The sequence below is a fragment of the Hemiscyllium ocellatum genome, chromosome 42 (assembly GCF_020745735.1).
Source record: "Hemiscyllium ocellatum isolate sHemOce1 chromosome 42, sHemOce1.pat.X.cur, whole genome shotgun sequence".
NCBI classification, from domain to species: domain Eukaryota; kingdom Metazoa; phylum Chordata; class Chondrichthyes; order Orectolobiformes; family Hemiscylliidae; genus Hemiscyllium; species Hemiscyllium ocellatum.
In genome coordinates, this window is record NC_083442.1 from 19,395,196 (window position 1) to 19,416,325 (window position 21,130).

A 21,130-nucleotide genomic window follows, 5' to 3' on the forward strand; every position below is an offset into this window, starting at 1 on the left:
TGTCCCGTAGTGCCTGCAGAGAGAAATCAGGTTAATGTTTCAAGTTAATTAAACCGTTAGAGAGTGAGTAAATCTACTCTGCACAGTGTTCTGGTAAATCTCCTTTGCCCCTTTTAAAGGCCCTCTGAATGGAGAAAGTGAGGACTGCAGATGTTGGAGATCAGAGTTGAGAGTGTGGTGCTGGAAAAGCACAGCAGGTCAGGCAGCATCCGAGGAGCAGAAGAAGGGTTTCCTGATGTAGAGCTTATGCCTGAAATGTTGATTCTCTTGCTGCTTGGATACTACCTGGCCGGCTGTGCTTTTCCAACACCACTCTCGAGCCCTCGTCCTCCCTGAAAGAGTGCTCCTAAGATTTAAACTCCACACTCCAGTTAATTTGTAAAGGTGCTCTGTTCACATCTTTGTACCGTATCGGACAATGACTCTCTCCAGCATTGGAGTTGATCAATCAAATTATGAGCTTCCCAGCCCCTGCCCCACTGAGATAATGATAGGTTGTGAAATGAGTTACACAGCACTCATCCTATAATCATAGCCCGCAGGGAAGCATCAAGAAGTGGTAGCAAGTTCTTTTCTCTTTTTAAAAATGAGTGTTGAGAATTTCAATACCTTGATAACCTGATAGTTCCAATTAGATATCCACTTCCTGTATGCAATCAGGTCTGTTTTAAAATCCAAAAATTACCTCACCCCTCCCAAAGGGTCCCTGGCCATTTGCAAAAGGAAGGTACCGTAAGTTTCCAAATGATTCTGGCAGAAGTGGAGATTTACCTCAAATATTCAATTCTGACAGTTACGTTTTATGGATTTTATGAATGTTATGCCAGTGAAAGTTGCATCTGATTGAAGGCCCAAGTCAGAAGTCACATGTCCTAAGTTGTAGTCCAACAGTTTATTTGAAATCACAGGCATTGCTCCATCAGATGAAGATGGTACATTCCACTCCCAAACATCCCAGATGTCCACCTATTTCAAACAACATGCTTTACCCCCCCATCATCCAGACGGCCCTCCACCAAACCACCTTCATTCCCCATTCCAGTTTTCTAAACCACCTCCCTCCCAACACAATAAAGACAGAGTCCCCCTTGTTGTCACCTGCCACCCCACCAGTCTCCACATCCAACGCATCATCCTTAAACTCTTCTGCCAACTCCAACTAGATCCCACCATCAAGAACATCTTCCGCTCCATACCCCTCTCTGCCTTCTGCAAGGCCTGTTCCCTTTGACAGTCCTTGATTTGCCCCACTCTCCCCACCAACACTTCTGAAGCCCCAGGTACCTTCCCTTGCAACCAGAAAAGGTACAAAACCCTCTGATACACCACTCCCCTCACCTCCATCTAGGGCCCCAAACAGTCCTTCCAGGTGAGACAGAGGTTCACCTGCCTCTCCTCCAACCTAGTTTACTGCATCAGGTGCTCCTGATGTGGTCTTCTCTACATTCGGGGAGATCAAATCTAAACTTAGGGAATGGCTCACTGAGCATCTCAGCTGGGCCCACAGGGTCTGACCAGACCCCTCAGTCACCGTCTATTTTAATTCCCCTTCCCACTCCCTTTCCGACATAACCATCCTTGGCCTCCTCGATTACCAAAACAAACCACAGCTCCTATTGGAGAAACAACACCTCATCTTCCGCCTGGGCAGCCTGTAGCCTGGAGGACTCAACGTTGAGTTCTCCAGTTTCAAATAACCTCCCTTCCCATTGCCCGACTCCCTTTCCAGCCCCTACCCCTCTCTCCCACCCCTCCCAGCTACCAACCGGATCCATTCCTCCCATTGACCAACCAGGTCGTACCCTCTGCCTGTCTTCACCTATCCCCGTCTCCCCATCCTGCCCCCACCTTCCCCTTTATCTGCAGCTCTCCCCGCCCAATCCTGAAGAAGGGTTACACCCAAAACATCAACTTCTCCACCTCCTGATGCTGCCTGGCTTGCTGTGTTCTTCCAGTGTCCTGCCTGTCTGCCATCAGATGAATGAGCAGTGCTCCAAAAGCTTGTGCTTTCAGATAAGCCTGTTGGATGATAACCTGGTGTCATGTGAATTCTGACTTTGCCCACCCCAGTCCAACACCGGCACCTCCTAATTGAAGGTGGCTGCATGTTCCCATGCGCAGCTACCTCTGTGCTTGTGGGAACCCCAACTCTCCCTCATTTCCACACGATTGCCCCTCCCCTCCGAACACCAAGAAGAGTTGGCACAGGTTTTGGGACGGCACTTTGGGTATCAGGGTTCTAGCACCACTTCGGTTAAGACGGTGACCATGGTGACGATGTACCTATTGATAAAGCGCATCATCCAGGGAGCTTCCATTTCTCCGTAACTGATCTGCTCAACTTGCATTTCAGTGACCCATTACATCCACGCCAATTCTGCTGCAGAAACCTGAGAAATTCTTTGGTAATCCCTGCACTGATGTTAATAGCAAAACACCCTGAAGAGGAGACTTATTCCTTTCCTATATGAACATACAGAAATATTAGGAGCATAAATAGGCCATTCAGCTCCTCAAATCTGCTCTGCCGTTTGATGAGATCATGACAAATCTGATTGGCTTCAACTCCACATTCCCACCTCCCCTCAATAACCATCAAGAATCCATCTGCCTCTGATTCACTAACCCTCACCCTCTGAGGGAAGAGAGTTCCAAAGGCGCTCAGTGCTCTGAGAAAAAGCAATGCTCCTCATCTCCATCTTAAATTGGAGCTCTCTTATTTTTAAATAGTGGCCCTCCCAGTCTCCTCCACAAGGAGAAATATCATTTTGGGAATGGTTATGTGGCTGGTTGGAATTTTGCTCACTGAGCTGGATGGTTCATTTTCAGACGTTTCATCACCATGCTAGGTAACATCATCAGTGAGCCTCCAGTGAAGCGCTGGTGTTAAAGGCCCGCTTTCTATTTAGGTGTTTAGGTTTCCTTGGGCTGATGATGTCATTTCCGGTTCTTTTTCTCAGAGGGTAGTAAATGGGATCCAAGTCCGTGTGTTTATTGATAGAATTCCGGTTGGAACACCATGCTTCTAGGAATTCTCGCGTGTGTCTCTGCTTGGCTTGTCCTTGGATGGATGTGTTGTCCCAGTCAAAGTGCTGTCCCCTTCCTCAGCCGTATGGTTAAGTGCTCTTTGAAGGGATGCTGACACCTGGGGTTGTTTAAAGTAGGCATGAGTCACAGATATGTACAGCACGGAAACGGACCCTTCGGTCCAATCAGTTCATGCCAACCAGATATCCTAACCTAATCTAGTCTCATTTGCCACCTCTTGCCCCATATCCCTCTAAAGCCTTCCTATTCATATACCCATCCAGATGCCTTTTAAACGAAGAATGTATGAAGGAAGTGGATAAACTCATTAGAACTGGCAAGTCCCCTGAAGATCTTCTAAGTTCCAATAAAGTTAAAAATTACACACAACACCAGGTTATGGCCCAACAGGTTTATTAGGAAGCACTAGCTTTCAGAGCGCTGCTCCTTCATCAGGTAGTTTCATTAGGACGCAGCTATCTGATGAAGGAGCAGCGCTCTGAAAGCTTGTACTTCCAAATGAACCTTTTGGACCGTAACCTGGTGTTGTGTGATTTTTAACTTTGTCCACCCCCAGTCCAACACCAGCTCCTCAACATCAAAGTTTCAGGAAGATCTATCCCTTTGCCCTCACCCTGTCCCTCCGTCCCCTTATCGGATTTGAAGAGCCCGGGGAGATTAAAGGGAATGTTTTGACTTCCTCAGGCACGGAATGGGTGGATCCCGAAGACCCGACCGTCGTGGCGGAGGCAGAGCTGCTGGGAGCCGCGGCCTCCATCGAAGCCGCCGCAAAGAAACTGGAGCAGCTGAAACCGAGGGCCAAGCCCAGGGTGAGTGAGGCGGCGAGCGGTTTAGAGAGCAGCCCCGGGCCGTGCGCAGGGCTCCTCACCCGTCATGTTTGTGAACCTGCTTAGCTCAGTGTGAACCAGCCTTGGCCTCTGACCTCCAGAACAACCTCAGCTAGTCGCCCCCCACTGCTCCCGGGTTAGCGGTTGATTCTGGAGGAATGGCTCAGGAACTATTGTCTCTCTGAAGCTGAAAGCAAGTGGGATGTTTCCTGCAGGACGCTGTGTGATATGTTTGATATATTAGGTTGTTACTCGAGTCAACTATATATCAAACATATTGCTATAGTGTCCTGTCCTGTCTCCAAGGTACAAGTAAATTATCACAGGCTCAAACAGCTATTGGAGACAATGTCGCTTAAAAACAGAGTTGATTCTTGAACAGAAGATCAACAATGGCGTTAGACCGCGCCTCGTGCCAACTCACATTGTATTCCCGTGGTTTAGTTCAATTTTTGCAGTCAGAATTGAGTGGCAGAAAAACTGTGTCTCACAGATTATACCCCGTTCTATCGGGTTTGAAGTTAGAATTCCAGTCCACCCACTCCAGCAAGTGTTGTGCGATGCACGGGGCGCTGTGCGGTGATTCGTACTGACTGTCCCCTTTAACCAAGCGTTTACTCTCCCCGTAGCAAGCTGATGAGACCCTCGACTTTGAGGAACAGATTCTGGAGGCCGCAAAGTCGATTGCGGCTGCTACCAGTGCGTTGGTGAAGTCAGCCTCTGCTGCCCAGAGAGAGCTCGTGGCTCAGGGCAAGGTAAGCAGCAGGGTTCCCACTGAGTTCAAAGCAATCTGACTTGCAATTCGGCAACTTGTTACTTGCCGGTGCTGAATTAATGTCTCTCTCTCTCTCTCTCTCTCTCTCTCTGTCCTTAGGTTGGAGCTATTCTTGCGAATGCGGTGGATGATGGACAGTGGTCACAAGGTCTCATATCCGCAGTAGGTGTCCATCTCTCCAGATTCGGGGCTAGGGGTATTCGAGTCTCTGTGTAATTGAGCAAGGAGGAATTTCTAACGCAGCGCCCAGGAGTGAACGTGCAGTCCGTCAGCCAATTGTTATGGCGACCATCTGATTTTGTTCCAAGACCATCAGTTACTCGCTTTGTAAATGTCGTTGTAACGTAGATACGAATTCTCCTGTTCATCAGATCCAAATTTACCACACACTCTCAGTCCCAATTTTTACTCTACACAGCCCTCTCCCCGATCCCAGTCTGTTACTCTGCACAGCCCTCTCCCCGATCCCACTCTGTTACTCTACACAGCCCTCTCCCCGATCCCATTCGGTTACTCTGCACAGCCCTCTCCCCGATCCCACTCTGTTACTCTGCACAGCCCTCTCCCTGATCCCAATGTGTTACTCTGCATAGCCTGCTCCCCGATCGCAGTGTGTTACTCTGCACAGCCCGCTCTCTGATCCCAGTCTGTTACTCGGCACAGCCCACTCCCTGATCCCAGTCTGTTATCCTGCACAGCCCTCTCCCTGATCCCTGTCTGTTACTCTGCACAGCTCACTCCCTGATCCCTGTCTGTTACTCTGCACAGCCCTCTCCCTGATCCCAGTCTGTTACTCTGCACAGCCTGCTCCCTGATCCCAGTCTGTTACTCTACACAGCCCTCTCCCTGATCCCAGTCTGTTACTCTGCACAGCTCTCTCATTGATCCCAGTCTATTACTCTACACAGCCAGCTCTCTGATCCCAGTCTGTTACTCAGCACAACCCTCTCCCTGATCCCAGTCTGTTATTCTGCACAGCTCTCTCATTGACCCCAGTCTATTACTCTACACAGCCAGCTCTCTGATCCCAGTCTGTTACTCAGCACAACCCTCTCCCTGATCCCAGTCTGTTACTCTGCACAGCCCACTCCCCGATCCTAGTCTGTTACTCTGCACAGTCCTCTCCCTGATCCCAGTCTGTTACTCTGCACAGCCCGCTCTCTGATCCCAGTCTGTTACTCTGCACAGCCCTTCCCCCGATCCCAGTCTGTTACTCTGCAAAGCATGCTCCCCGATCCCAGTCTGTACCCCTCCACAGCCCTCTCCCTGATCCCAGTCTGTTACTCTGCACACCCCTCTCCCTGATCCCAGTCTGTTACTCTGCACAGCCATCTCCCTGATCCCAGTCTGTTACTCTGCACAGCCCTCTCCCTGATCCCAGTCTGTTACTCTACACAGCCATCTCCCTGATCCCTGTCTATTACTCTGCACAGCCCTCTCCCCGATCTCAGTCAGTTACTCTGCACAGCCCTCTCCCTGATCGCAGTCAGTTACTCTGCACAGCTCTCTCCCTGATCCCAGTCTGTTACTCTGCACAGCCCTCTCCCTGATCCCTGTCTGTTACTCTGCACAGCTCACTCCCTGATCCCTGTCTGTTACTCTGCACAGCCCTCTCCCTGATCCCTGTCTGTTACTCTCACAGCCCTCTCCCCGATCCCAATCTGTTACTCTGCACAGCAATCTCCCTGATCCCAGACTGTTACTCTGCACACCCCTCTCCCTGATCCCAGTCTGTTACTCTGTACAGCCCCCTCCCTGATCCCAGTCTGTTACTCTACACAGCCATCTCCCTGATCCCTGTCTATTACTCTGCACAGCCCTCTCCCCGATCTCAGTCAGTTACTCTGCACAGCCCTCTCCCTGATCGCAGTCTGTTACTCTGCACAGCCCTCTCCCTGATCCCAGTCTGTTACTCTGCACAGCCAGCTCTCTGATCCCTGTCTGTTACTCTGCACAGCTCTCTCCCTGATCCCTGTCTGTTACTCTGCACAGCCCTCTCCCCGATCCCAGTCTGTTACTCTGCACAGCAATCTCCCCGATCCCAGCCTGTTATTCTGCACAGCCCTATCCCTGATCTCTGTCTGTTACTCTGCACAGCTCTCTCCCTGATCCCTGTCTGTTACTCTGCACAGCCCTCTCCCTGATCCCAGTCTGTTACTCTGCACAGCCCTCTCCCCGATCCCAGTCTGTTACTCTGCACAGCCATCTCCCTGATCCTAGTCTGTTACTCTGCACAGCCCTCTCACTGATCCCAGTCTGTTACTCCACACAGCCATCTCCCTGATCGCTGTCTATTACTCTGCACAGCCCTCTCCCTGATCCCACTCTGTTACTCTGCACAGCCCTCTCCCTGATCCCAGTCTGTTACTCTGCACAGCCTGCTCCCTGATCCCAGTCTGTTACTCTGCACAGCCCTCTCCCTGATCCCAGTCTGTTACTCTGCACACCCCTCTCCTTGATCCCAGTCTGTTACTCAGCACAGCCATCTCCCTGATCCCAGTCTGTTACTCTGCACAGCCCTCTCCCTGATCCCAGTCTGTTACTCTACACAGCCATCTCCCTGATCCCTGTCTATTACTCTGCACAGCCCTCTCCCCGATCTCAGTCAGTTACTCTGCACAGCCCTCTCCCTGATCGCAGTCTGTTACTCTGCACAGCCCTCTCCCTGATCCCAGTCTGTTACTCTGCACAGCTCTCTCCCTGATCAAAGTCTGTTACTCTGCACAGCCCTCTCCCTGATCCCAGTCTGTTACTCTGCACAGCCCTCTCCTGATCCCAGTCTGTTACTCTACACAGCTCTCTCCCTGATCCCAGTCTGTTACTCTGCAAAGCATGCTCCCCGATCCCAGTCTGTACCCCTCCACAGCCCTCTCCCTGATCCCAGTCTGTTACTCTGCACAGCCCTCTCCCTGATCCCAGTCTGTTACTCTACACAGCCCTCACTCTGATCCCAGTCTGTCACTCTGCACAGCCCTCTCCCTGATCCCAGTCTGTTACTCTGCACAGCCTGCTCCCTGATCCCAGTCTGTTACTCAGCACAACCCTCTCCCTGATCCCAGTCTGTTATTCTGCACAGCTCTCTCATTGATCCCAGTCTATTACTCTACACAGCCAGCTCTCTGATCCCAGTCTGTTACTCAGCACAACCCTCTCCCTGATCCCAGTCTGTTATTCTGCACAGCCCTCTCCCCGATCTCAGCCTTTTACTCTGCACAGCCCACTCCCCGATCCTAGTCTGTTACTCTGCACAGTCCTCTCCCTGATCCCAGTCTGTTACTCTGCACAGCCCGCTCTCTGATCCCAGTCTGTTACTCTGCACAGCCCTTCCCCCGATCCCAGTCTGTTACTCTGCAAAGCATGCTCCCCGATCCCAGTCTGTACCCCTCCACAGCCCTCCCCCTGATCCCAGTCTGTTACTCTGCACACCCCTCTCCCTGATCCCAGTCTGTTACTCTGCACAGCCATCTCCCTGATCCCAGTCTGTTACTCTGCACAGCCCTCTCCCTGATCCCAGTCTGTTACTCTACACAGCCATCTCCCTGATCCCTGTCTATTACTCTGCACAGCCAGCTCTCTGATCCCAGTCTGTTACTCTGCACATCTCTCTCCCTGATCCCAGTCTGTTACTCTGCAAAGCATGCTCCCTGATCCCAGTCTGTTACTCTGCAAAGCATGCTCCCCGATCCCAGTCTGTACCCCTCCACAGCCCTCTCCCTGATCCCAGTCTGTTACTCTGCACAGCCCTCTCCCTGATCCCAGTCTGTTACTCTACACAGCCCTCACTCTGATCCCAGTCTGTCACTCTGCACAGCCCTCTCCCTGATCCCAGTCTGTTACTCTGCACAGCCTGCTCCCTGATCCCAGTCTGTTACTCAGCACAACCCTCTCCCTGATCCCAGTCTGTTATTCTGCACAGCTCTCTCATTGATCCCAGTCTATTACTCTACACAGCCAGCTCTCTGATCCCAGTCTGTTACTCAGCACAACCCTCTCCCTGATCCCAGTCTGTTATTCTGCACAGCCCTCTCCCCGATCTCAGCCTTTTACTCTGCACAGCCCTCTCCCTGATCCCTGTCTGTTACTCTGCACAGCCCACTCCCCGATCCTAGTCTGTTACTCTGCACAGTCCTCTCCCTGATCCCAGTCTGTTACTCTGCACAGCCTGCTCCCTGATCCCAGTCTGTTACTCAGCACAACCCTCTCCCTGATCCCAGTCTGTTATTCTGCACAGCTCTCTCATTGACCCCAGTCTATTACTCTACACAGCCAGCTCTCTGATCCCAGTCTGTTACTCAGCACAACCCTCTCCCTGATCCCAGTCTGTTACTCTGCACAGCCCACTCCCCGATCCTAGTCTGTTACTCTGCACAGTCCTCTCCCTGATCCCAGTCTGTTACTCTGCACAGCCCGCTCTCTGATCCCAGTCTGTTACTCTGCACAGCCCTTCCCCCGATCCCAGTCTGTTACTCTGCAAAGCATGCTCCCCGATCCCAGTCTGTACCCCTCCACAGCCCTCTCCCTGATCCCAGTCTGTTACTCTGCACACCCCTCTCCCTGATCCCAGTCTGTTACTCTGCACAGCCATCTCCCTGATCCCAGTCTGTTACTCTACACAGCCATCTCCCTGATCCCTGTCTATTACTCTGCACAGCCCTCTCCCCGATCTCAGTCAGTTACTCTGCACAGCCCTCTCCCTGATCGCAGTCTGTTACTCTGCACAGCTCTCTCCCTGATCCCAGTCTGTTACTCTGCACAGCCCTCTCCCTGATCCCTGTCTGTTACTCTGCACAGCTCACTCCCTGATCCCTGTCTGTTACTCTGCACAGCCCTCTCCCTGATCCCTGTCTGTTACTCTCACAGCCCTCTCCCCGATCCCAATCTGTTACTCTGCACAGCAATCTCCCTGATCCCAGTCTGTTACTCTGCACACCCCTCTCCCTGATCCCAGTCTGTTACTCTGTACAGCCCCCTCCCTGATCCCAGTCTGTTACTCTACACAGCCATCTCCCTGATCCCTGTCTATTACTCTGCACAGCCCTCTCCCCGATCTCAGTCAGTTACTCTGCACAGCCATCTCCCTGATCCCAGTCTGTTACTCTGCACAGCCCTCTCCCTGATCCCAGTCTGTTACTCTACACAGCCATCTCCCTGATCCCTGTCTATTACTCTGCACAGCCCTCTCCCCGATCTCAGTCAGTTACTCTGCACAGCCCTCTCCCTGATCGCAGTCTGTTACTCTGCACAGCCCTCTCCCTGATCCCAGTCTGTTACTCTGCACAGCTCTCTCCCTGATCCCAGTCTGTTACTCTGCACAGCCCTCTCCCTGATCCCAGTCTGTTACTCTGCACAGCCCTCTCCTGATCCCAGTCTGTTACTCTACACAGCTCTCTCCCTGATCCCAGTCTGTTACTCTGCAAAGCATGCTCCCCGATCCCAGTCTGTACCCCTCCACAGCCCTCACTCTGATCCCAGTCTGTCACTCTGCACAGCCCTCTCCCTGATCCCAGTCTGTTACTCTGCACAGCCTGCTCCCTGATCCCAGTCTGTTATTCTGCACAGCTCTCTCATTGATCCCAGTCTATTACTCTACACAGCCAGCTCTCTGATCCCAGTCTGTTACTCAGCACAACCCTCTCCCTGATCCCAGTCTGTTATTCTGCACAGCCCTCTCCCCGATCTCAGCCTTTTACTCTGCACAGCCCTCTCCTTGATCCCTGTCTGTTACTCTGCACAGCCCACTCCCCGATCCTAGTCTGTTACTCTGCACAGTCCTCTCCCTGATCCCAGTCTGTTACTCTGCACAGCTCGCTCTCTGATCCCAGTCTGTTACTCTGCACAGCCCTTCCCCCGATCCCAGTCTGTTACTCTGCAAAGCATGCTCCCCGATCCCAGTCTGTACCGCTCCACAGCCCCCCCCCTGATCCCAGTCTGTTACTCTGCACACCCCTCTCCCTGATCCCAGTCTGTTACTCTGCACAGCCATCTCCCTGATCCCAGTCTGTTACTCTGCACAGCCCTCTCCCTGATCCCAGTCTGTTACTCTACACAGCCATCTCCCTGATCCCTGTCTATTACTCTGCACAGCCAGCTCTCTGATCCCAGTCTGTTACTCTGCACAGCTCTCTCCCTGATCCCAGTCTGTTACTCTGCAAAGCATGCTCCCTGATCCCAGTCTGTTACTCTGCAAAGCATGCTCCCCGATCCCAGTCTGTACCCCTCCACAGCCCTCTCCCTGATCCCAGTCTGTTACTCTGCACAGCCCTCTCCCTGATCCCAGTCTGTTACTCTACACAGCCCTCACTCTGATCCCAGTCTGTCACTCTGATCCCAGTCTGTCTCTCTGCACAGCCCTCTCCCTGATCCCAGTCTGTTACTCTGCACAGCCTGCTCCCTGATCCCAGTCTGTTACTCAGCACAACCCTCTCCCTGATCCCAGTCTGTTATTCTGCACAGCTCTCTCATTGATCCCAGTCTATTACTCTACACAGCCAGCTCTCTGATCCCAGTCTGTTACTCAGCACAACCCTCTCCCTGATCCCAGTCTGTTATTCTGCACAGCCCTCTCCCCGATCTCAGCCTTTTACTCTGCACAGCCCTCTCCCTGATCCCTGTCTGTTACTCTGCACAGCCCACTCCCCGATCCTAGTCTGTTACTCTGCACAGTCCTCTCCCTGATCCCAGTCTGTTACTCTGCACAGCCCGCTCTCTGATCCCAGTCTGTTACTCAGCACAACCCTCTCCCTGATCCCAGTCTGTTATTCTGCACAGCTCTCTCATTGACCCCAGTCTATTACTCTACACAGCCAGCTCTCTGATCCCAGTCTGTTACTCAGCACAACCCTCTCCCTGATCCCAGTCTGTTACTCTGCACAGCCCACTCCCCGATCCTAGTCTGTTACTCTGCACAGTCCTCTCCCTGATCCCAGTCTGTTACTCTGCACAGCCCGCTCTCTGATCCCAGTCTGTTACTCTACACAGCCCTCACTCTGATCCCAGTCTGTCACTCTGCACAGCCCTCTCCCTGATCCCAGTCTGTTACTCTGCACAGCCCTCTCCCTGATCCCAGTCTGTTACTCTACACAGCCCTCACTCTGATCCCAGTCTGTCATTCTGCACAGCCCTCTCCCTGATCCCAGTCTGTTACTCTGCACAGCCTGCTCCCTGATCCCAGTCTGTTACTCAGCACAACCCTCTCCCTGATCCCAGTCTGTTATTCTGCACAGCTCTCTCATTGATCCCAGTCTATTACTCTACACAGCCAGCTCTCTGATCCCAGTCTGTTACTCAGCACAACCCTCTCCCTGATCCCAGTCTGTTATTCTGCACAGCCCTCTCCCCGATCTCAGCCTTTTACTCTGCACAGCCCACTCCCCGATCCTAGTCTGTTACTCTGCACAGCCATCTCCCTGATCCCAGTCTGTTACTCTACACAGCCATCTCCCTGATCCCTGTCTATTACTCTGCACAGCCCTCTCCCCGATCTCAGTCAGTTACTCTGCACAGCCCTCTCCCTGATCGCAGTGTTACTCTGCACAGCTCTCTCCCTGATCCCAGTCTGTTACTCTGCACAGCCCTCTCCCTGATCCCTGTCTGTTACTCTGCACAGCTCACTCCCTGATCCCTGTCTGTTACTCTGCACAGCCCTCTCCCTGATCCCTGTCTGTTACTCTCACAGCCCTCTCCCCGATCCCAATCTGTTACTCTGCACAGCAATCTCCCTGATCCCAGTCTGTTACTCTGCACACCCCTCTCCCTGATCCCAGTCTGTTACTCTGTACAGCCCCCTCCCTGATCCCAGTCTGTTACTCTACACAGCCATCTCCCTGATCCCAGTCTGTTACTCTACACAGCCATCTCCCTGATCCCTGTCTATTACTCTGCACAGCCCTCTCCCCGATCTCAGTCAGTTACTCTGCACAGCCCTCTCCCTGATCGCAGTCTGTTACTCTGCACAGCCCTCTCCCTGATCCCAGTCTGTTACTCTGCACAGCCCTCTCCCTGATCCCAGTCTGTTACTCTGCACAGCCCTCTCCTGATCCCAGTCTGTTACTCTACACAGCTCTCTCCCTGATCCCAGTCTGTTACTCTGCAAAGCATGCTCCCCGATCCCAGTCTGTACCCCTCCACAGCCCTCTTCCTGATCCCAGTCTGTTACTCTGCACAGCCCTCTCCCTGATCCCAGTCTGTTACTCTACACAGCCCTCACTCTGATCCCAGTCTGTCACTCTGCACAGCCCTCTCCCTGATCCCAGTCTGTTACTCTGCACAGCCTGCTCCCTGATCCCAGTCTGTTACTCAGCACAACCCTCTCCCTGATCCCAGTCTGTTATTCTGCACAGCTCTCTCATTGATCCCAGTCTATTACTCTACACAGCCAGCTCTCTGATCCCAGTCTGTTACTCAGCACAACCCTCTCCCTGATCCCAGTCTGTTATTCTGCACAGCCCTCTCCCCGATCTCAGCCTTTTACTCTGCACAGCCCTCTCCCTGATCCCTGTCTGTTACTCTGCACAGCCCACTCCCCGATCCTAGTCTGTTACTCTGCACAGTCCTCTCCCTGATCCCAGTCTGTTACTCTGCACAGCTCGCTCTCTGATCCCAGTCTGTTACTCTGCACAGCCCTTCCCCCGATCCCAGTCTGTTACTCTGCAAAGCATGCTCCCCGATCCCAGTCTGTACCCCTCCACAGCCCTCCCCCTGATCCCAGTCTGTTACTCTGCACACCCCTCTCCCTGATCCCAGTCTGTTACTCTGCACAGCCATCTCCCTGATCCCAGTCTGTTACTCTGCACAGCCCTCTCCCTGATCCCAGTCTGTTACTCTACACAGCCATCTCCCTGATCCCTGTCTATTACTCTGCACAGCCAGCTCTCTGATCCCAGTCTGTTACTCTGCACAGCTCTCTCCCTGATCCCAGTCTGTTACTCTGCAAAGCATGCTCCCTGATCCCAGTCTGTTACTCTGCAAAGCATGCTCCCCGATCCCAGTCTGTACCCCTCCACAGCCCTCTCCCTGATCCCAGTCTGTTACTCTGCACAGCCCTCTCCCTGATCCCAGTCTGTTACTCTACACAGCCCTCACTCTGATCCCAGTCTGTCACTCTGATCCCAGTCTGTCTCTCTGCACAGCCCTCTCCCTGATCCCAGTCTGTTACTCTGCACAGCCTGCTCCCTGATCCCAGTCTGTTACTCAGCACAACCCTCTCCCTGATCCCAGTCTGTTATTCTGCACAGCTCTCTCATTGATCCCAGTCTATTACTCTACACAGCCAGCTCTCTGATCCCAGTCTGTTACTCAGCACAACCCTCTCCCTGATCCCAGTCTGTTATTCTGCACAGCCCTCTCCCCGATCTCAGCCTTTTACTCTGCACAGCCCTCTCCCTGATCCCTGTCTGTTACTCTGCACAGCCCACTCCCCGATCCTAGTCTGTTACTCTGCACAGTCCTCTCCCTGATCCCAGTCTGTTACTCTGCACAGCCCGCTCTCTGATCCCAGTCTGTTACTCAGCACAACCCTCTCCCTGATCCCAGTCTGTTATTCTGCACAGCTCTCTCATTGACCCCAGTCTATTACTCTACACAGCCAGCTCTCTGATCCCAGTCTGTTACTCAGCACAACCCTCTCCCTGATCCCAGTCTGTTACTCTGCACAGCCCACTCCCCGATCCTAGTCTGTTACTCTGCACAGTCCTCTCCCTGATCCCAGTCTGTTACTCTGCACAGCCCACTCTCTGATCCCAGTCTGTTACTCTGCACAGCCCTTCCCCGATCCCAGTCTGTTACTCTGCAAAGCATGCTCCCCGATCCCAGTCTGTACCCATCCACAGCCCTCTCCCTGATCCCAGTCTGTTACTCTGCACACCCCTCTCCCTGATCCCAGTCTGTTACTCTGCACAGCCATCTCCCTGATCCCAGTCTGTTACTCTGCACAGCCCTCTCCCTGATCCCTGTCTGTTACTCTGCACAGCTCACTCCCTGATCCCTGTCTGTTACTCTGCACAGCCCTCTCCCTGATCCCTGTCTGTTACTCTCACAGCCCTCTCCCCGATCCCAATCTGTTACTCTGCACAGCAATCTCCCTGATCCCAGTCTGTTACTCTGCACACCCCTCTCCCTGATCCCAGTCTGTTACTCTGTACAGCCCCCTCCCTGATCCCAGTCTGTTACTCTACACAGCCATCTCCCTGATCCCTGTCTATTACTCTGCACAGCCCTCTCCCCGATCTCAGTCAGTTACTCTGCACAGCCATCTCCCTGATCCCAGTCTGTTACTCTGCACAGCCCTCTCCCTGATCCCAGTCTGTTACTCTACACAGCCATCTCCCTGATCCCTGTCTATTACTCTGCACAGCCCTCTCCCCGATCTCAGTCAGTTACTCTGCACAGCCCTCTCCCCGATCTCAGTCAGTTACTCTGCACAGCCCTCTCCCTGATCGCAGTCTGTTACTCTGCACAGCCCTCTCCCTGATCCCAGTCTGTTACTCTGCACAGCCCTCTCCTGATCCCAGTCTGTTACTCTACACAGCTCTCTCCCTGATCCCAGTCTGTTACTCTGCAAAGCATGCTCCCCGATCCCAGTCTGTACCCCTCCACAGCCCTCTCCCTGATCCCAGTCTGTTACTCTGCACAGCCCTCTCCCTGATCCCAGTCTGTCACTCTACACAGCCCTCACTCTGATCCCAGTCTGTCACTCTGCACAGCCCTCTCCCTGATCCCAGTCTGTTACTCTGCACAGCCTGCTCCCTGATCCCAGTCTGTTACTCAGCACAACCCTCTCCCTGATCCCAGTCTGTTATTCTGCACAGCTCTCTCATTGATCCCAGTCTGTTACTCTACACAGCCAGCTCTCTGATCCCAGTCTGTTACTCAGCACAACCCTCTCCCTGATCGCAGTCTGTTACTCTGCACAGCCCTCTCCCTGATCCCAGTCTGTTACTCTGCACAGCCCTCTCCTGATCCCAGTCTGTTACTCTACACAGCTCTCTCCCTGATCCCAGTCTGTTACTCTGCAAAGCATGCTCCCCGATCCCAGTCTGTACCCCTCCACAGCCCTCTCCCTGATCCCAGTCTGTTACTCTGCACAGCCCTCTCCCTGATCCCAGTCTGTTACTCTACACAGCCCTCACTCTGATCCCAGTCTGTCACTCTGCACAGCCCTCTCCCTGATCCCAGTCTGTTACTCTGCACAGCCTGCTCCCTGATCCCAGTCTGTTACTCAGCACAACCCTCTCCCTGATCCCAGTCTGTTATTCTGCACAGCTCTCTCATTGATCCCAGTCTATTACTCTACACAGCCAGCTCTCTGATCCCAGTCTGTTACTCAGCACAACCCTCTCCCTGATCCCAGTCTGTTATTCTGCACAGCCCTCTCCCCGATCTCAGCCTTTTACTCTGCACAGACCTCTCCCTGATCCCTGTCTGTTACTCTGCACAGCCCACTCCCCGATCCTAGTCTGTTACTCTGCACAGTCCTCTCCCTGATCCCAGTCTGTTACTCTGCACAGCCCGCTCTCTGATCCCAGTCTGTTACTCTGCACAGCCCTTCCCCCGATCCCAGTCTGTTACTCTGCAAAGCTTGCTCCCCGATCCCAGTCTGTACCCCTCCACAGCCCTCCCCCTGATCCCAGTCTGTTACTCTGCACACCCCTCTCCCTGATCCCAGTCTGTTACTCTGCACAGCCATCTCCCTGATCCCAGTCTGTTACTCTGCACAGCCCTCTCCCTGATCCCAGTCTGTTACTCTACACAGCCATCTCCCTGATCCCTGTCTATTACTCTGCACAGCCAGCTCTCTGATCCCAGTCTGTTACTCTGCACAGCTCTCTCCCTGATCCCAGTCTGTTACTCTGCAAAGCATGCTCCCTGATCCCAGTCTGTTACTCTGCAAAGCATGCTCCCCGATCCCAGTCTGTACCCCTCCACAGCCCTCTCCCTGATCCCAGTCTGTTACTCTGCACAGCCCTCTCCCTGATCCCAGTCTGTTACTCTACACAGCCCTCACTCTGATCCCAGTCTGTCACTCTGCACAGCCCTCTCCCTGATCCCAGTCTGTTACTCAGCACAACCCTCTCCCTGATCCCAGTCTGTTACTCTACACAGCCATCTCCCTGATCCCTGTCTATTACTCTGCACAGCCCTCTCCCCGATCTCAGTCAGTTACTCTGCACAGCCATCTCCCTGATCCCAGTCTGTTACTCTGCACAGCCCTCTCCCTGATCCCAGTCTGTTACTCTACACAGCCATCTCCCTGATCCCTGTCTATTACTCTGCACAGCCCTCTCCCCGATCTCAGTCAGTTACTCTGCACAGCCCTCTCCCCGATCTCAGTCAGTTACTCTGCACAGCCCTCTCCCTGATCGCAGTCTGTTACTCTGCACAGCCCTCTCCCTGATCCCAGTCTGTTACTCTGCACAGCCCTCTCCTGATCCCAGTCTGTTACTCTACACAGCTCTCTCCCTGATCCCAGTCTGTTACTCTGCAAAGCATGCTCCCCGATCCCAGTCTGTACCCCTCCACAGCCCTCTCCCTGATCCCAGTCTGTTACTCTGCACAGCCCTCTCCCTGATCCCAGTCTGTCACTCTACACAGCCCTCACTCTGATCCCAGTCTGTCACTCTGCACAGCCCTCTCCCTGATCCCAGTCTGTTACTCTGCACAGCCTGCTCCCTGATCCCAGTCTGTTACTCAGCACAACCCTCTCCCTGATCCCAGTCTGTTATTCTGCACAGCTCTCTCATTGATCCCAGTCTGTTACTCTACACAGCCAGCTCTCTGATCCCAGTCTGTTACTCAGCACAACCCTCTCCCTGATCGCAGTCTGTTACTCTGCACAGCCCTCTCCCTGATCCCAGTCTGTTACTCTGCACAGCCCTCTCCTGATCCCAGTCTGTTACTCTACACAGCTCTCTCCCTGATCCCAGTCTGTTACTCTGCAAAGCATGCTCCCCGATCCCAGTCTGTACCCCTCCACAGCCCTCTCCCTGATCCCAGTCTGTTACTCTGCACAGCCCTCTCCCTGATCCCAGTCTGTTACTCTACACAGCCCTCACTCTGATCCCAGTCTGTCACTCTGCACAGCCCTCTCCCTGATCCCAGTCTGTTACTCTGCACAGCCTGCTCCCTGATCCCAGTCTGTTACTCAGCACAACCCTCTCCCTGATCCCAGTCTGTTATTCTGCACAGCTCTCTCATTGATCCCAGTCTATTACTCTACACAGCCAGCTCTCTGATCCCAGTCTGTTACTCAGCACAACCCTCTCCCTGATCCCAGTCTGTTATTCTGCACAGCCCTCTCCCCGATCTCAGCCTTTTACTCTGCACAGCCCTCTCCCTGATCCCTGTCTGTTACTCTGCACAGCCCACTCCCCGATCCTAGTCTGTTACTCTGCACAGTCCTCTCCCTGATCCCAGTCTGTTACTCTGCACAGCCCGCTCTCTGATCCCAGTCTGTTACTCTGCACAGCCCTTCCCCCGATCCCAGTCTGTTACTCTGCAAAGCTTGCTCCCCGATCCCAGTCTGTACCCCTCCACAGCCCTCCCCCTGATCCCAGTCTGTTACTCTGCACACCCCTCTCCCTGATCCCAGTCTGTTACTCTGCACAGCCATCTCCCTGATCCCAGTCTGTTACTCTGCACAGCCCTCTCCCTGATCCCAGTCTGTTACTCTACACAGCCATCTCCCTGATCCCTGTCTATTACTCTGCACAGCCAGCTCTCTGATCCCAGTCTGTTACTCTGCACAGCTCTCTCCCTGATCCCAGTCTGTTACTCTGCAAAGCATGCTCCCTGATCCCAGTCTGTTACTCTGCAAAGCATGCTCCCCGATCCCAGTCTGTACCCCTCCACAGCCCTCTCCCTGATCCCAGTCTGTTACTCTGCACAGCCCTCTCCCTGATCCCAGTCTGTTACTCTACACAGCCCTCACTCTGATCCCAGTCTGTCACTCTGCACAGCCCTCTCCCTGATCCCAGTCTGTTACTCTGCACAGCCTGCTCCCTGATCCCAGTCTGTTACTCAGCACAACCCTCTCCCTGATCCCAGTCTGTTATTCTGCACAGCTCTCTCATTGACCCCAGTCTATTACTCTACACAGCCAGCTCTCTGATCCCAGTCTGTTACTCAGCACAACCCTCTCCCTGATCCCAGTCTGTTACTCTGCACAGCCCTCTCCCCGATCCCAGTCTGTTACTCTGCACAGCCATCTCCCTGACCCTAGTCTGTTACTCTGCACAGCCCTCTCACTGATCCCAGTCTGTTACTCTACACAGCCCTCTCCCTGATCCCAGTCTGTTACTCTGCACAGCCATCTCCCTGATCCCAGTCTGTTACTCTGCACAGCCTGCTCCCTGTTCCCAGTCTGTTACTCTACACAGCCCTCTCCCTGATCCCAGTCTGTTACTCTGCTCAGCTCTCTCATTGATCCCAGTCTATTACTCTACACAGCCAGCTCTCTGATCCCAGTCTGTTACTCAGCACAACCCTCTCCCTGATCCCAGTCTGTTATTCTGCACAGCTCTCTCATTGATCCCAGTCTATTACTCTACACAGCCAGCTCTCTGATCCCAGTCTGTTACTCAGCACAACCCTCTCCCTGATCCCAGTCTGTTATTCTGCACAGCCCTCTCCCCGATCTCAGCCTTTTACTCTGCACAGCCCTCTCCCTGATCCCCGTCTGTTACTCTGCACAGCCCACTCCCCGATCCTAGTCTGTTACTCTGCACAGTCCTCTCCCTGATCCCAGTCTGTTACTCTGCACAGCCCTCTCCCTGATCCCAGTCTGTTAGTCTGCACACCCCTCACCCTGATCCCAGTCTGTTACTCTGCACAGCCATCTCCCTGATCCCAGTCTGTTACTCTGCACAGCCCTCTCCCTGATCCCAGTCTGTTACTCTATACAGCCATCTCCCTGATCCCTGTCTATTACTCTGCACAGCCCTCTCCCCGATCTCAGTCAGTTACTCTGCACAGCCCTCTCCCTGATCCCAGTCTGTTACTCTGCACACCCCTCTCCCTGATCCCAGTCTGTTACTCTGCACAGCTCTCTCCCTGATCCCAGTCTGTTACTCTGCACAGCCCTCTCCCTGATCCCAGTCTGTTACTCTGCACAGCCCTCTCCTGATCCCAGTCTGTTACTCTACACAGCTCTCTCCCTGATCCCAGTCTGTTACTCTGCAAAGCATGCTCCCCGATCCCAGTCGGAACCCCATCACAGCCCTCTCCCTGATCCCAGTCTGTTACTCTGCACAGCCCTCTCCCTGATCCCAGTCTGTTACTCTACACAGCCCTCACTCTGATCCCAGTCTGTCACTCTGCACAGCCCTCTCCCTGATCCCAGTCTGTTACTCTGCACAGCCTGCTCCCTGATCCCAGTCTGTTACTCTACACAGCCCTCTCCCTGATCCCAGTCTGTTACTCTGCACAGCCTGCTCCCTGATCCCAGTCTGTTACTCAGCACAACCCTCTCCCTGATCCCAGTCTGTTATTCTGCACAGCTCTCTCATTGATCCCAGTCTATTACTCTACACAGACAGCTCTCTGATCCCAGTCTGTTACTCAGCACAACCCTCTCCCTGATCCCAGTCTGTTATTCTGCACAGCCCTCTCCCCGATCTCAGCCTTTTACTCTGCACAGCCCTCTCCCTGATCCCTGTCTGTTACTCTGCACAGCCCACTCCCCGATCCTAGTCTGTTACTCTGCACAGTCCTCTCCCTGATCCCAGTCTGTTACTCTGCACAGCCCGCTCTCTGATCCCAGTCTGTTACTCTGCACAGCCCTTCCCCCGATCCCAGTCTGTTACTCTGCAAAGCATGCTCCCCGATCCCAGTCTGTTACTCTGCACAGCCCTCCCCCTGATCCCAGTCTGTTACTCTGCACTCCCCTCTCCCTGATCCCAGTCTGTTACTCTGCACAGCCATCTCCCTGATCCCAGTCTGTTACTCTGCACAGCCCTCTCCCTGATCCCAGTCTGTTACTCTACACAGCCATCTCCCTGATCCCTGTCTATTACTCTGCACAGCCAGCTCTCTGATCCCAGTCTGTTACTCTGCACAGCTCTCTCCCTGATCCCAGTCTGTTACTCTGCAAAGCATGCTCCCTGATCCCAGTCTGTTACTCTGCAAAGCATGCTCCCCGATCCCAGTCTGTACCCCTCCACAGCCCTCTCCCTGATCCCAGTCTGTTACTCTGCACAGCCCTCTCCCTGATCCCAGTCTGTTACTCAGCACAACCCTCTCCCTGATCCCAGTCTGTTACTCAGCACAACCCTCTCCCTGATCCCAGTCTGTTACTCTGCACAGCCCTCTCCCTGATCCCTGTCTGTTACTCTGCACAGCCCACTCCCCGATCCTAGTCTGTTACTCTGCACAGTCGTCTCCCTGATCCCAGTCTGTTACTCTGCACAGCCCGCTCTCTGATCCCAGTCTGTTACTCTACACAGCCATCTCCCTGATCCCTGTCTATTACTCTGCACAGCCCTCTCCC

At 53.5% G+C, this 21,130-nt stretch overlaps 1 protein-coding gene and 1 long non-coding RNA gene across 6 annotated transcripts in view; one reads left to right on the plus strand and one right to left on the minus strand.

Annotated features, from left to right (window-relative positions):
- LOC132834837 (talin-2) overlaps positions 1–21,130 on the plus strand; it is a 352,031-nt gene that overhangs the window by 288,790 nt on the left and 42,111 nt on the right. For all 5 annotated transcript variants that reach the window (XM_060853908.1, XM_060853912.1, XM_060853909.1 and 2 more), the window contains 3 exons: positions 3,733–3,857; positions 4,505–4,630; positions 4,750–4,812. In XM_060853908.1, coding sequence (XP_060709891.1) covers positions 3,733–3,857; positions 4,505–4,630; positions 4,750–4,812 — 314 coding nt within the window. The remainder of the gene's footprint in view (positions 1–3,732; positions 3,858–4,504; positions 4,631–4,749; positions 4,813–21,130) is intronic.
- LOC132834838 (uncharacterized) overlaps positions 1–21,130 on the minus strand; it is a 174,200-nt gene that overhangs the window by 60,726 nt on the left and 92,344 nt on the right. The window lies entirely within an intron of this gene.